The sequence below is a fragment of the Jaculus jaculus genome, chromosome 2 (assembly GCF_020740685.1).
Source record: "Jaculus jaculus isolate mJacJac1 chromosome 2, mJacJac1.mat.Y.cur, whole genome shotgun sequence".
Lineage (NCBI taxonomy): Eukaryota > Metazoa > Chordata > Mammalia > Rodentia > Dipodidae > Jaculus > Jaculus jaculus.
Genome location: NC_059103.1, coordinates 137,060,003 through 137,074,660, shown reverse-complemented (window position 1 = coordinate 137,074,660; position 14,658 = coordinate 137,060,003). Strand labels below are relative to the sequence as shown.

Below are 14,658 nucleotides of genomic sequence, written 5' to 3'. Positions count from 1 at the left end.
AATCTAGTCAGAATAGCACCTCTGGGGTGCGGGTCCCTGGTCCAAGCCCAGGCAATGCTGCTCTTACCCAGCAGAGTTGAGGGAGTGGTTCTAGTTCTTCTAGTGCATTGTTTGCTAAGGACCTGCCTGGGAAGTTGGTCAGGGAGGAGCCATGCTGAGGCACGACCAACGAGAAGCCACAACCCATTTTTGTTCTAGAGCCTGTTCTGCATTCTTCTACAGTAAGGTCTGGGGGCTCTAGTCATTCCAGTGGAATATGAATGTAGCCTGCATGGTGATTTTGAGAAAACAACTATTTCCTTCCTGTCCCCAGAACATTGGGATCTGTCTTGAACTGAGTTCATGCATTACTTTAGTTTAAGAAAATATATACACACACACACACACATCTAGAAATAATGCCACACAAAAACCCTTCTGGGGTGTCTAGTGGTGGTTGAAATAGTCCCATGTGGAAATGAAAATAAACCATTCCTCATAACAAAAAGGATTAAGCTCTGTGGCCTTGAAGAGGCGGGGCAGAGGCACTCCTGCCGTGTGTCTTAGAAGCCCTCATCTGCCTTGCTTTGTGGCAGTGAAACGAAATGCCCCTTGATCATGTCTAAGTGTGTGTGTTTCACCATGTCTCATTTCTGAATCATGTTCCAGTTACTTGGTCCTGCCACATGGGCTCAGTTCTCATTTTGGGCATAACTGCTAAATCTTTTCCAGATCAGTATAATAAAGGAGTGATGTGCAATAAAAAAAAAAAAAAGAAAGAGAGAGAGAGAGAAGGAAGGAAGGAAGGAAGGAAGGAAGGAAGGAAGGAAGGAAGGAAGGAAGGAAGGAAGGAAGGAAGGAAGGGGCAAATAAATAAATAGCCACTGCAAATAAACTCCAGATGCATGTGCCCTTTGTGCATCTGGCTTACATGGGCCTTGGGGAATTGAACCTGGGTCCATTGGCTTTGCAGGTAAGCACCTTAAACTCTAAGCCATCTCTCCAGCACACTGTCCTTTAAAAATATTTTTAAGCTGGGTGTGGTGGTGCACACCTTTAATCCCAGCACTTGGGAGGCAGAGGTAGGAGGATTGGCATGAGTTCAAGGCCACTCTGAGACTACATAGTGAATTCCAGGTCAGCCTGGCCTAGAATGAGACCCTACCTCAAAAAAACAAACAAAAAATTATTTATTTATTTGTATGCAGAGACAGAGAAAAGAGAGAGAGAGAGAGAGAAAGAAAGAGACAGGGAAAGGGAGGGAGGGAGAGAATGGGTATGCCAATACTTCTAGCCACTGCAAACAAACTTCAGATGCCTGTGCCACTTTGTGTATCTGGATTTACGGGGGTACTGGGGAACTGAACCCAGATTGTTAGGCTTTGTAGGAAAGCACCTTATCCACTGAGCCATCTCTTCAGCCCCTCACTGTCCTTTTAGAACAGAATGAAAAATTACTGCTGGCGCATACCTTTAAAATCCTAGTACTAGGGAGTCAGAGGTAGGAGGAGCACAATGAGTTTGAGGCCACCCTGAAACTACATAGTAAATTCCAGGCCAGCCTGGGCCAGAGTGAGACCCTACCTTGCGGGTGGGAGGGGGGCAGGGGCAGGGAGGTTCTGGAGAGATGGCTCAAAGATGCCTGCAAAGCCTGAAGGTTCTGGGGTTTGATTCCTCAGGGCCCATGTAAACCCACATGCACCTGGAGTTTGTTAGCAGGGACTGGAGGCCCTGGAGCAGCTATTCTCTCTCTTATAAATAAATATATAAATAAATATATATAAAAAAGAAAACACACAGAGAGATGGCTTAGCAGTTAAGTGCTTGCCTTTGAAGCCTAAAGACCCCGGTTCGAAGCTTGATTCCCCATGACCCATGTTAGCCAGATGCACAAGCGGGCACATGCATCTGGAGTTCCTTTGTGGCTGGAGGCCATGGTGTGCCCATTCTCTCTCTCTCTCTCTGCCCCCCTTTTCTCTCTGTGTCTCTCACTCTCAAATAAATACATAAATGAACAACAACAAGAAAAAAAACAATTACTTACTGGTTGTAAAGTTCTGGATACCTAACTAAGTTCTGAATGAACTCATTCAGTCCTGCTCGTCTTTGTTTAATAAAATCTGTAAGAAAGATATAGACTATTAGGATTATTGATGACAGCCTATGTAATTATCCTCAATAGTTATATAAAAAGTACAAGCACAAGACAGTAAATTGTGATTAACAAGCAATTAATTCATGTTATGTGTTACCAAGGAGGAATAAATACTTTGAGGAAGGGTTTTACTATGCAATGCAGGATGACCTTGCAAGTGCTAGAATCTAGATGTGCACTGTTAGACTCACTACAAAACTGAGAACCCTCCAAGGCTCAGGGTCCATTGCAGAAGAGGTGGCAGAAAGAATGTAAGAGCCAAAGGAAGGGTACCACTCCTTACATACAACTGTCTGGAAAGAAACTGGCGTTGATATCCAAGACCTCGCAGTGCCTAGCAATACCTACACAAGACCCTCATAATAGGAGAAAAAGATAATGAAATCAAATGAAAAGAGAGACATTATAATGGAGAGAGGAGGGGATATGATGGAGAGCAGAGTTATGATGGGCAGGGGGTCCCTTTCAGAGCCAGGCATGGTGGCTCACGCCTTCAATCCCAGCACTCGGGAAGCAGAGGTAGGAGGATCTCAGTGAGTTTGAGGTCACCCTGAGACTACATAGTGAATTCCAGGTCAGCCTAGAGTGAAACCCTACCTCGAAAAACAAAAAAAAAAAAACAAAAAACCCTCTTTGACTGTAAGAGCCAGAGGATGAGGAGGAGTGTCATGGAACACTATCTTCAGGATGTTGCATTTGTGACCTCACAGTCTGCTATTCATTACCTGCATAAGACTTGCACGATATTGGGCCCACCAACATTCTATCATGTAGGGTAGACGACAAAACCAAACCAAACAAAACAGAACAAAACATTGACATCAAAGTAGTTGAAAAGAAGGGTTTCAGTGGAAAGGGAAGGAGGGATGTAAGAAGGTAATGGGATGTGATTATAACCAAAATGTATTATACACATGTATGAAAATTATCAATAAAAAATACTAGGGGAGCATGCCTTTAATCCCAGCACTCAGGAGGCAGAGGTAAGAGGATCACCATGAGTTCGAGGCCACCCTGAGACTACATAATGAATTCCAGCCCAGCCTGGGCCAGAGTGAGACCCTACCTAGAAAAACCAAAAATAATAATAATAGTAATCATAATAAAAATAAAAATAAATTATATATATGGAGAGGGGGGAGGACAGGGACAGAGGGAGGCTGGAGCTTTCTGGTTAAAGGTGATTACTTGCAAAGCCTGCTAGCCAAGGTTCAATTCCCCAGTACCTACATAAAGCCAGACATAAAAGTGGCTAGCTGGAGCATGCTCTACATTGGTTTGCAGTGGCAAGCGGCCCTAGTAGGTGCCTTTGTGAGGGAGAAAGGGAAAACAAGTAAGTCATGGACTACTTATAGTTCAATGAATATACTGCTTACCTGGGTCAAAATTATCACCAAATATTCTCTTGGCTGGAATCTTCAGGGCTATAGCAGGAAATTGTTTCTTTAACTAGAATTTTTAAAAATAGCATTACATGAACAAATTCCGTAAGTCTTCAGCTAAGCCCAAGTACAATGTATTTTTAAAGAAAATTCATCATAAGACATTTATATGATGATATAATGTACAATATTAATTTTGTCAAGAAAGTATTTCAAGGTGACTAATCATATTTTGCTCACAAATCGATATATATTTGGGACCTTTGGTTACTTAATGTCTCTCTGCGCCTCAGTTTTCTTGAGTATAAAATGGGAGTGACTTGAGCTGGAGAGATGGCTCAGTGGTCAATGTGCTTGTCTGCAAAGCCTAACAACCTGGGCTCAATTCCCCAGTATCCACATAAAGCCAGATGTACAAGGTGGCACATACATCTGGAGTTTGTTCCTTGCAGTAGCTAGAAGTTCTGGCATGCCCATTCTCCCTATATATATTTCCCTTCTTTGTTTCTCTTTCTCAAATAAATAAATAAATAAAAATATTTTAAAAATGGGAGTGGCTTGAACAAGCATATTACAGATTTGTATGGGTCAAATGAGGCGAGATGATAGATGTTAAATATTTAGATTACACTGTAGTAGAGAACACACTGTTTGCAATCTCAAGAAATGTGCTCTTTCTGTTCTTTCTACGGTAGAATACTAATAACAATGATTTTCAGAGAAAGACGATTAACTGTGCTTTCACTACTCTCAGCTCTTTCTCTTTATTAATAATCTAGCACATATGTTTATCAGATTTGCTTGCCCTTAGAATGCAACTGGGCATGTTGGTACATGCCTCTAATCCCAGTGCTTGGGAGGCATAGGTAGGAGGGTTACCAGGAGTTTGAGGCCACCCTGAGAATACATAGTGAATTCCAAGTTAGCCTGAGCTAGAGGGAAAATCCTACCTCAAAAAAAAAAAAAATCCATGCACACATATACATGAGCTGTAACTAACACCTCATGGGAAATTCAAAGAATAAAACAATATATCCACTCAGTGGAAAAGGAAATAAATACATAAATATTAAAACAAACAACCTGATCTCTATGTTCTCAAGACTGTAACTTACTCCAATCTCCTGGCTGTTTCTTTGTCCCTCAACATAAGACACAGAATGTGAAGCATTTATATAAAAGAGGCAGACAGAAAATAAGAAAAAAAAAAGAAAAATACAAAACAAATAATGAGGATGGATATAAAAATTAAACTACATAATCCTAGCACTCAGGAGGCCATTATGAGTTCAAGGCCAGCTTGAGACTACATAGTGAGTTCTAGGTCAGCCTGGGCTAGAGCAAGACCCCACTCTGAACCCCCCCCCCCCAAAAAAATTAAGCTAATATCTAAGGAAATTTTTTCCCAGCAAAAAGTTTAAAGATAGATAGTTCCTACCTCGACAAAACAAACAAAAAATGCAGTGTTAGTATTAGTTGTGAATACTATTCAATAGCTAGGTTATGAGAATTTAGATAGTTAATGGTCTCTTAGATCTCAACTTCTAAGCAATACTTATTTTACTTTTGTTAAGTTACTTAAACTTTGGAACTGAAAGCATCTAAGAATGAATATAGAAGAAAGTGGGTTTACTAATACTTTCAGATCCAAGCTTACACTTGGGTAATTTAACCAGAAATGCCTTGATACATGATCTATCACTTAGCATGAAGATTCATTTCTAATGTTGCCTGACATTAAAATACACTTTGAGCCGGGCATGGGGGTGCACGCCTTTAATCCTGGCATTTTGGGAGGCAGAGGTAGGAGGATTGCGCGAGGCTACCCTGAGACTACGTGGTGAATTACAGTCAGCCTGGGATAGAGTGAAGCCCTACCTGGGGGAGGAGGGGACACTTTGCCCCCTTCATCTGATTCTCTCATCTTCAGTGGTTTATATGGAGCCGCTCAATAGTCTTTCCTTCCTTTTACCCTTTTTGGTAAAAATTCTAAAGATAGAATGCTTTTCAAGAATCCATTTCCCTTTCTTGCTTATATTACACATAAGTATTAACTTAATCTTTCAAATAAATGTTTCTTCTTTTGGTGTTTTCTCAAGCGTTTTGTTTCAAACATAAGTCTTGTAGACAGGACCGGGGATGCAACTCAGTGGTAGAGCACTTGCCTAGCATGCACAAAGCCCCAAGTTCAATCTTCAGCAATGACAAAATTAACAAAAGTCAAAACTAAAAAGAGTCAGAAATCTTGTAGACTGTTACTTACAGTGTTGTAAAGTTTGTCAAACTCTGCATATCTCCTGAAGACAAACCACTCACTCCTGCCCACAGAGACCAGAACTTTATAAACCTGTAGAAATAAAAATAATGTAATATAACAATTGTTTTGGTTGTTTTGTTTTTTTTGAAGCAGTGTCTCACTCTAGTCCAGGCTGACCCTGAACTCATTCTGTGGTCCCAGGCTGGCCTTAAACTCACCGTGATCCTACCTCGGTCTCCCAAGTGCTGAGATAAAAGGTGTGAACCTCCATGTCCAGCTGCCAGTTAACAAAATTTAACTGCAACCCCCCCAATTAATTGTTTAAATACATAAAAACAGTTATAATGTTCATGAGACTGATACTATTCATATATGACTCTCCAAGATATACATACAAAATGAATCACATATTTCATCTTGTCAAAAAGTGTATTTTTTAAATGTTAATGAACTTTTTTCTACAATTTTCAGAGAATAACCATTATACATGTACTCATTATTTAGATCTACCAGATTCTTGCTTCAGATTTTTTTTCTAAGAACCAAATAGTAGTGTCAACTGATGTCAATTTTTTCTTTTTACCCCCAGCAGTTGACTACTGATTGAAAATACAGAGTATTTTCAAAAGTAATGTCTGGCACAGAGACAACACTCAACTGATTTCTTCCTTCCAGTTCATTTTTTACACAGTACTTTCCAAAGTAATTTTTTTTTTTCAAGGTAGGGTCTCACTCTAGCCCAGGCTGACCTGCAATTCACTATATAGTCTCAGGGTGGCCTGGAACTCATGGTAATCCCCCTACCTTGGCCTCCCAAGTACTGGGATTAAAGGGATGTACCATTATGGCCAGCCCAAAGTAAAATTTTACCCTGAGATTATCTTTTTTTTTCCCCAATTTTTCTTTATTTATTTACCTGTTTGCATGTATGCTATGTGTGTACATGTAGGGCACCCTAGGTTCTCTTACTGCTGCAGACAAACGTCAGACACATGCCCACTTGAGCATCTGCCTTTCTATACGTGCTGGGGACTTGAGCCCAGGCTAGCAGGCTTTTCAAGCAAGCACTTTTAACCACTGAGCCTTCTCCCAATACCATCTTACAACTACACGGGGTTTTGTCATCACATTCAACAATGCTATGAAGTAAGCAACATAATTACAACCTGTACCAGACATAAGAAAGTGACAGTTGGGGGCTGGAAAGATGGCTCAGCAGTTAAGGTACTTGTCTGTAAAGCCTAAGAACCGAGGTTCGATTCCTCAATACCCACGTAAGCCAGATGTACATGGTAGCTGGTGCATGTGTATGGGGTTCATTTGTAGTAGCTAGAGGCCCTGGCATACTCATTCTCTCTATCTGCCTCTTTCTCTCTCAAATAAATAAATAATGAAAATGACAGTTGGGTGGGGGAGATCACTCACTGGTTAAAGGTGCTAGCTTGCAAAGCCTCACTGCCTGGGTATGAGTTCCCAGAGCACATGTAAGTCATATGCACAAAGCGGTACATGTTCCTGGAGTTCATTTGCAGCAGCAAGAGGCCCTGGTATACCTCAATCTCTGCCTCTCTCTCTCTCTCCTTGCAAATAATCAAGAAAAAGAAAAGCACTGTCAAAAAGTAATTTGGGACTAGTGAGATTATTTAGCAGTTAAGGGCGCTTGCTTGCGAAGCCTGACAGCCTGGGTTCAATTCTCTCCAGTACCCACATAAAGCCAGATGCACAAAGTGGTACATGTGTCTAGAGTTCGTTTGTATTGACACTAGGCCCTGGCATGTCCATTCTCATATTCTTTCTCTTTCTCTGAAGATAAATTAAAAAATTTTTTTTTTAAAGTTCTTGCTGTAATAGTTTACAAGAAGAAAAGCAATACATCTCATTTGGCTGCTATGTAGATTTGTTCCCTCTAATAAAGTCATTACTGAAAAGAAAATTTGAAGACTGCAATAGTTGGTTTAAACTAGCTTCAAGAAGCAATAAAAAAAGATGGTGGTGAGAACGATCATCCAAAAAAGTAACCTGACCAATACTGGGTGGAATAGTTATCCTGTGTTGGGTAGGGTTGGCTGCACATGGCAGTGTTGGAATGGCTCTGAGTGAGTGGGGCACAGCCAGGGATGCTTCAGGCTTTGGGGGCAGTTGGTCAGTGTTGTGGCTGGGCTGATACACAGGTGCCATAAGGTGCTGGTATTTAAGAGATTATGGCATCTTAAGCCAATAATGTTAAAAACAGAACTTCTGGAGCTGCTGAGATGGCTTACTGGTTAAGGTGCTTGCCTATGAAGCCTAAGGACCCAGGGTTGATTCTTCAGGTCCCATGTAAGACAGATGCACATGGTGGCACATGCACCTGGAGTTTGTTTGCAGTGGTTAGAGGCCCTAGAGTTAACCTCTCTCTGTCTCTAGTAAATTAATTAAAAAGAAATTTTAAAAAACACCCTTGAGGGCTGGAGAGATGGCTTAGTGGTTAAGCGCTTGCCTGTGAAGCCTAAGGACCCCGGTTCGAGGCTCGGTTCCCCAGGTCCCACGTTAGCCAGATGCACAAGGGGGCGCACACGTCTGGAGTTCGTTTGCAGAGGCTGGAAGCCCTGGCGCGCCCATTCTCTCTCTCTCCCTCTATCTGTCTTTCTCTCTGTGTCTGTCACTCTCAAATAAATAAATAAATAATAATAATAAAATATTTAAAAAAAAAAACACCCTTGAAGTCCAGGTGTGGTGGTGCACGCCTTTCATCTCAGCACTTGGGAGGCAGAGAGGTATGAGGATCCCCATGAGTTTGAGGCCACCCTGAGACTCTATAGTGAATTCCAGGTCAGCCTGGGCTAAAGTGAGACCCTACCTCGAAAAACCAAAAACACAACCCCCCGCACCAAAAAAAAAAAAAAACCCCAAAAAATCAGCCTTGGTTTCCCACCAGGAATAGATGATAAGACCCTATTGCTGAAGACTCCACATACTTGGGCTGCAAGGCCACTGAGAAATCCTGCTGGAACTGAGATGATAACCTCCTCCATGTAGAACAGCTGAAAAAGCCATTCTGCATGCAGTTCAATGGGAGAGAGAGAAATCACCAGTGAAGATACTCAACAGTGGACACTACAAGCCTTAGGCCAGCCAGGCCAAATAAGCCAACAGGTGCAATAGTGGCATGACTGTCATGGTGGAAACCAACTGCCCTCTAATTGGACTGGAGGCCCACTCCATGGGAGGGAATATATCCTTGATACTGAAAACTTAAAACAGGGGTAGTCACGAGCCCTAGGGGTGTAATATCTGCTGCTATCTGGATAAATGTATACACTATGCTTATCAAACTGCCCAGTAAGCACTTCTCTTAATGTTCATACCCATGTATTAATGCTACTCTCACTTTTGGTAGAGAACCTTCTCTTTTCAGATGGCAGTGACCTTAGGATGACTCAGAAGGCATCATGGTGCTGGGAAGAAGTGACAGAGGAGTGCTCAGTACTGCAATATTTCTATCACATCTTCCAAGGCTCAGGGTCCATGCAGAAGAGGTAGCTGAAATAATGTAAGAGCCAAAGGAAGGGTAGGACTCCTTACAATGTGCTACTCCAGATACAAAATGGCCTTAATATCTATGACCTCACAGTGCCTGACATTACCTACACAAGACCATCATAAGAGGAGGAAAAGATAATGATATCAAAATAAAAGAGAGACTGATTGAGAGGGAGAGGGGATATGATGGAGAGTGGATTTTCAAAGGAGAAAGTGGGGGGAGGGAGGCCATTACTACGGGATGTTGTTAACAATCATGGAAGTTGTTAATAGAAGATAAATTAATTAAACAAAATTTTAAAATAAAACAGAACTTCTGTAATAATATTGGGGATTATTCCATTGATCTTACTAGAAAGAAGATCTCTACTTTCATTAATAATAATATGAAGTTAAGAAATTTCCACAACAGTTGGCTAACTAACATAAGTAGAACAGTTGTAAAGCACAGATAAACTATACAAGGTGCTCTATCTGGGAAAGCTCAACATACCTTTTTAAATCCCTGCTACAGAAACAAATCGTCCCCTAAAGTGGGAACTGTGACATGGTAAATAAAGAAAATGACCTGGAAGCCAGGCACGCTGGTGCACGTCTTTAATCCCAGCACTTGGGAGACAAAGGTAGGAAGACTACCATGAGTTCAAGACCACCCTGAGACTACATAGTGAATTCCAGGTCAGCCTGGGCTAGAGGAAGATCCTACCTTGAAAAACCAAATAAGGAAGAAAAGGAAGGGAGGGAGAAAGGGAGGGAGGGAGGGAGGGAAGGAGGGAGGGAGGGAGGGAGGGAAGGGAGGGAGGGAGGGAGGGAGGGAGGGAGGGATGGAGGGATGGAGGGAGGGAGGGAGGGATGGAAGAAAGGGAAAAGAAAATGAACTGGAGCCAGGCATGGTGGAATCCTAGCACTAGAGAGGTAGAGGCAGGAGGAAGTCCTGCCTGGGACTACAGAGTGAGTTCCAGGTCAAGGGAAGGAAAGGGGAGGGAAGGGGAGTCCTTCCTCAAATGACCTTTCATTCTAGCAGTCATGGTATACATAAATAGAGACAAAATGTGTCAGCTGGCTGATAATGGCTATTAAGTACAGAGAATAAAAAGGGAAAGGTGAGGTGTGAAGGTGATATTTTCAGCTGTCAATAAAAAAGTCTCCAATGAGGCAACATCTGGGAATCTGAAGGAAGTTAATGAACAAGGTATTGGAACAAGGTTTCTGAGAACTCATGGCACAGCACAGGAATAGCAAGGTGAAAGAACAGCTACAGAAAGGTCTTTCTGACCCTTTCACAGAATTCCCAGAAACATTTCTCTCCCTGGCAAAGCAAAACAAAACAAATCAAAACAAACAAACAAACAAACAACAACAACAACAAAAAAAACAATCCTAAGGTGGTGGTGCACGCCTTTAATCCCAGCACTCGGGGAGGCAGAGGTAGGAGGATCGCAGTGAGTTCAAGGCTACCCTGAGACTCCATAGTGAATTCCAGGTCAGTCTGGGCCAGAGTGAGACCCTACCTCGAAAAACAAAAACAAAAACAAAAACAAAAACAACAACAACAACAAAAACCTAAGGTATAACCCATGGTCAGCACTGTCAATGTGTGGATTTCTGTCAAATGGGAGGGAAAGTTATTAAAGAACAGAACAGTCCAATGGTAAAAACAATGAAACAAAAGGAGGGAAAATTTGCATATACTCCACTATAACCCTTGTTTACCTTTAAGGTTATATTGTTAAAAATGTGCTTATACAAATGTATTGACAAGTGTATGCTGTTTAAGATACCATTGCTATTACACACACACACACACACACACACACACACACACACACTACATACATATGCACACCTGTATTACAGTGGCTGGAAGAGGTAAGAAGCCAGACATACACTCCAATGCTCCACTCTGGACTCTGGTACAGTATATGGGAAGTGTGTTGTTCAGGGAGAACAGGGGGCCAAGAAACTGTTTCACTGTTCCCTGTCTGGGACCTTAAGAGACAGCCACCATCATGGAGCACCTAGCACCCCTTTCTAGTAAGAATGCAGCATGGAGGGCTGGAGAGATGGCTCAGCGATTAAGGTGCTTGCCTACAAAGCCTAACGACCAGAGTTTGATTCCCCGGTACTCATAAAGCCAGATAAACAAAGCAATATATTATGGAGTTTGCAGCAGCTGGAGGCCCTGGGGTGCCCATTCTGACTGTCTCTCTCCTCTCTCTCTCTTTCTGCTTGCAAATAAATAAAAATATATAATTTTTAAAAAGAGGGCTGGAGAGATAGCTTAGCAGTTAAGGCACTTGCCTGTGAAGCCTAGGGACCCATGTTTGATTTCTTTCCAGATCACACATAAGCCATATGCACAAGCATGATGCAATCACAAGCTCATACATGGGCACTAGGTGGCTCAAACATCTGAAGTTTGACTGCAGTGGCTGAGGGCCTGGCTTTCTGATTCCCTCCTTCTCTCACTTTCTTAAAAAAAAAGCAGAATGGAGCAGTGACAGTGAGACAGAGTAAGCTTAACTTTTCAGTTCCTACCTCCCATGTGATAAGGACTCTGAGTTAAAAGTCATTTGTCACAGAGCTCAACTTGCAGGGATCAAGTGGCACTAGTCACTAGTCACTAGTCACTAGTGGGCCACTGAACTTAAATTCAGAAAAGGACATGTCAGAGTCTCAGCAAGCTACTGATATATGAGAACCAAGACACTGAGTTGGCAGTGTGCCCCATAAAAACCATGGTCATGCCAACAGAGAAGAGATTCTCAAGTGAATCTGGCAACTGCATATGTCACCAAGCAATACTAGCTAGCAGTCCAGGGCCACATTGTGTCAGACATAGCTGGGCATCTGCTGGAAGGACATTAGCTAGAACATCGAGATCCACAGGAACAAGAACATAAGAGTCCTCACTGGCTATTATGAAGCCTGTCATTACTCAACAAGCACTGGGAAAGCAGACACTCCTCTCCCATAAAGCAAGATGGAAAGAGGAGTGAGCACTCAAGTAAAAAGGACAAACATCAATGCTGGGCATGATGACACACGCCTTTAATCCCAGCACTCAGGAGACAGAGGTAGGAGAATCGCCATGACTTCGAGACCACCTTGGGACTAGATAGTGCATTCCAGGTCAGCCTGGGCTAGAGTGAGACACTACCTTGAAAACAAAACAAAACAAAACAACAACAAAAAAAAGGTAAAGGGAAGAGGAAGGAAGAGAGAGGGGTACTTAATAGGATGGTATTTCATATATGTAAGTAGAAGAATAGATTAATGGGGGTGAAAAGGCCCAAGTGAGGTCAGGGGAATAAAGTCAGTAAAGGAAAAGTGGAGGGAGGGCTAATCAAAATCTAAGAGGATATAAATAATTCATATGGAAACCTACTTTTTTTGGACAATGGAACACTAAGGAGCTGTAGATTGTTACTAGAAAATTTTCAGTGCCAGGGATGGGATACCTTCCAGTGAGTCATTGGCCAGGGAGGTCCCTGATGCCCTGAAAACATTCTACATGCAGTTCAATGGAAGAGAAAGAAATCACCAGTGAAGATACTCAACAGTGGACACTACAAGCCTTATATCTGGCCAGTCAGGCCAAATGAGCCAACAGGTGTAATACTGGCATGTCTATCATGGTGGAAACCAACTGCCCTCTAATTGGACTGGAGGCCTGCTCCATGGGAAGGAATACATCCCTGATACTGAAAACTTAAAACAGGGGTAGTCATGAGTCCTAGGGGTGTAACATCTGTTGCTGTCTGGCTAAATGTATATACTATGCCCATCAAATTGCCCAGTAAGCACTTCTTTTAATGTTCATACCTATATATTAATGCTACTCTCACTTTTGGTAGAGAACCTCTTCTTTTCATATGGCAGCGATTTGGGATGACTCAGAAGGCATCATGGTGATGGAAAGAAGTGACAATAGTGCTCAGCACTGAAACATCTCTATCACACTTTCCAAGGCTCAGGGTCCACTGCAGACAAGGTGGCAGAAAGAATGTAATAGCCAAAGGAAGGGTAGGACTTCTTACAATGTGCTCCTCCAGACCCACAATGGCCTGGGTATCCATGACCTCACAGTGCCTGACACTACCTACACAAGACCATCATAAGAGGAGGAAAAGATCATGACATCAAAATAAAAGAGAGACTGACTGAGATGGGAAGGGGATATGATGGAGAATGGAGTTTCAAAGGGAAAAGTGGGGGGAGGGAGGGCATTACCATAGATAATGTTTACAATCATGGAAGTTGTTAATAAAATAAATTTAAAAGAAGGGGGAAAGAGGTCATGAATCAAGACAGCCTTGGCATCCTTACCTAGAACAAACTAAGCCCTAAACCAAGTAAAGCTAAATAGATTTCTTCATATTACTCAATCACAGGAACCACATCAGTTATAAAACAAGATTAACGACTTTTTTCCTTCCAAAGTAGGGTCTCACTTTAGCCCAGGCTGATCTGAAACTCAGTAGTCCCAGGCTGGCTTCTGACTCACTGGGATCCTATTACCTCTGCCTTGAGTGCTGGAATTAAAGGCATGCACCACCACACCCAGCTGATAAATGACATTTTGTGATAACGCTAATATAGTACATTGCATCTACCCAGTACAAAGCCCTAAACATTATGGTACTAAAAAGTAAAATTAGAAATGTCTCTACCTGTGAGGTAAAAAAAAGTGGCAAAATAGCATAATATTTTAAAACTGAAATGGAAAGTAATACATGCCATAAAACAGATAGTATGGCAGCTGGGCATAGTGGCATACACCTTTGATCCCAGGACTCAGGAGGCAAAGGTAGGCAGATTACCTGGAGGCCACCCTGAGATAACATAGTGAATTCCAGGTCAGCCTGAGCTAAAGTGAGACCCTGGGGCTGGGGGGAGTGCTGGAGAGATGGCTTGGCAGTTAAGGTACTTGTCTGACAAGATGACAAGATGGCTTGTGGACTTCAAGTGATTCTCTAAGAGAATAGGTAAATTTTCACTTAAAAAAAAAAAAAGACAGGCTTGTTTCAATGGTTAAAGCGCTTGCCTAAAAAGCCTAACAACCTGGTTTGACTCCCCAGTACTCACATAAAGCCACATGCACAGAATGGTGTATACATGTGGAGTTTGTTTGCAGTGATTAGAGACCCTGGTGCACCTATTCTCTCTTGTTGTCTCTTTCTGCTAGCATATATATATACACACATATACATATACATACATACATATATAAAGTATTTTTTTAAAAAAAACAATTGCTGTTATGATAGCCAAGGAAGGCTTTATGGAAGATAGTTCATTCAAAAGAAGTAAAATCTGAGTATGCATAAGTGAGGGGAAGGAGCATTCTAGGTTAGAAAAGT

General features: G+C 42.0%; 1 protein-coding gene across 3 annotated transcripts in view; it reads right to left on the bottom strand.

Moving 5' to 3' along the window:
• Nucleotides 1–14,658, bottom strand: part of LOC101596981 (serine/threonine-protein kinase Sgk3) — a 148,641-nt gene that overhangs the window by 47,073 nt on the left and 86,910 nt on the right. For all 3 annotated transcript variants that reach the window (XM_045143789.1, XM_045143791.1, XM_045143790.1), the window contains exons 3-5: nucleotides 5,780–5,863; nucleotides 3,511–3,583; nucleotides 2,024–2,099 (exon numbers count right to left, since the gene is read on the bottom strand). In XM_045143789.1, the coding sequence (XP_044999724.1) occupies nucleotides 2,024–2,099; nucleotides 3,511–3,583; nucleotides 5,780–5,863 (233 nt within the window). The remainder of the gene's footprint in view (nucleotides 1–2,023; nucleotides 2,100–3,510; nucleotides 3,584–5,779; nucleotides 5,864–14,658) is intronic.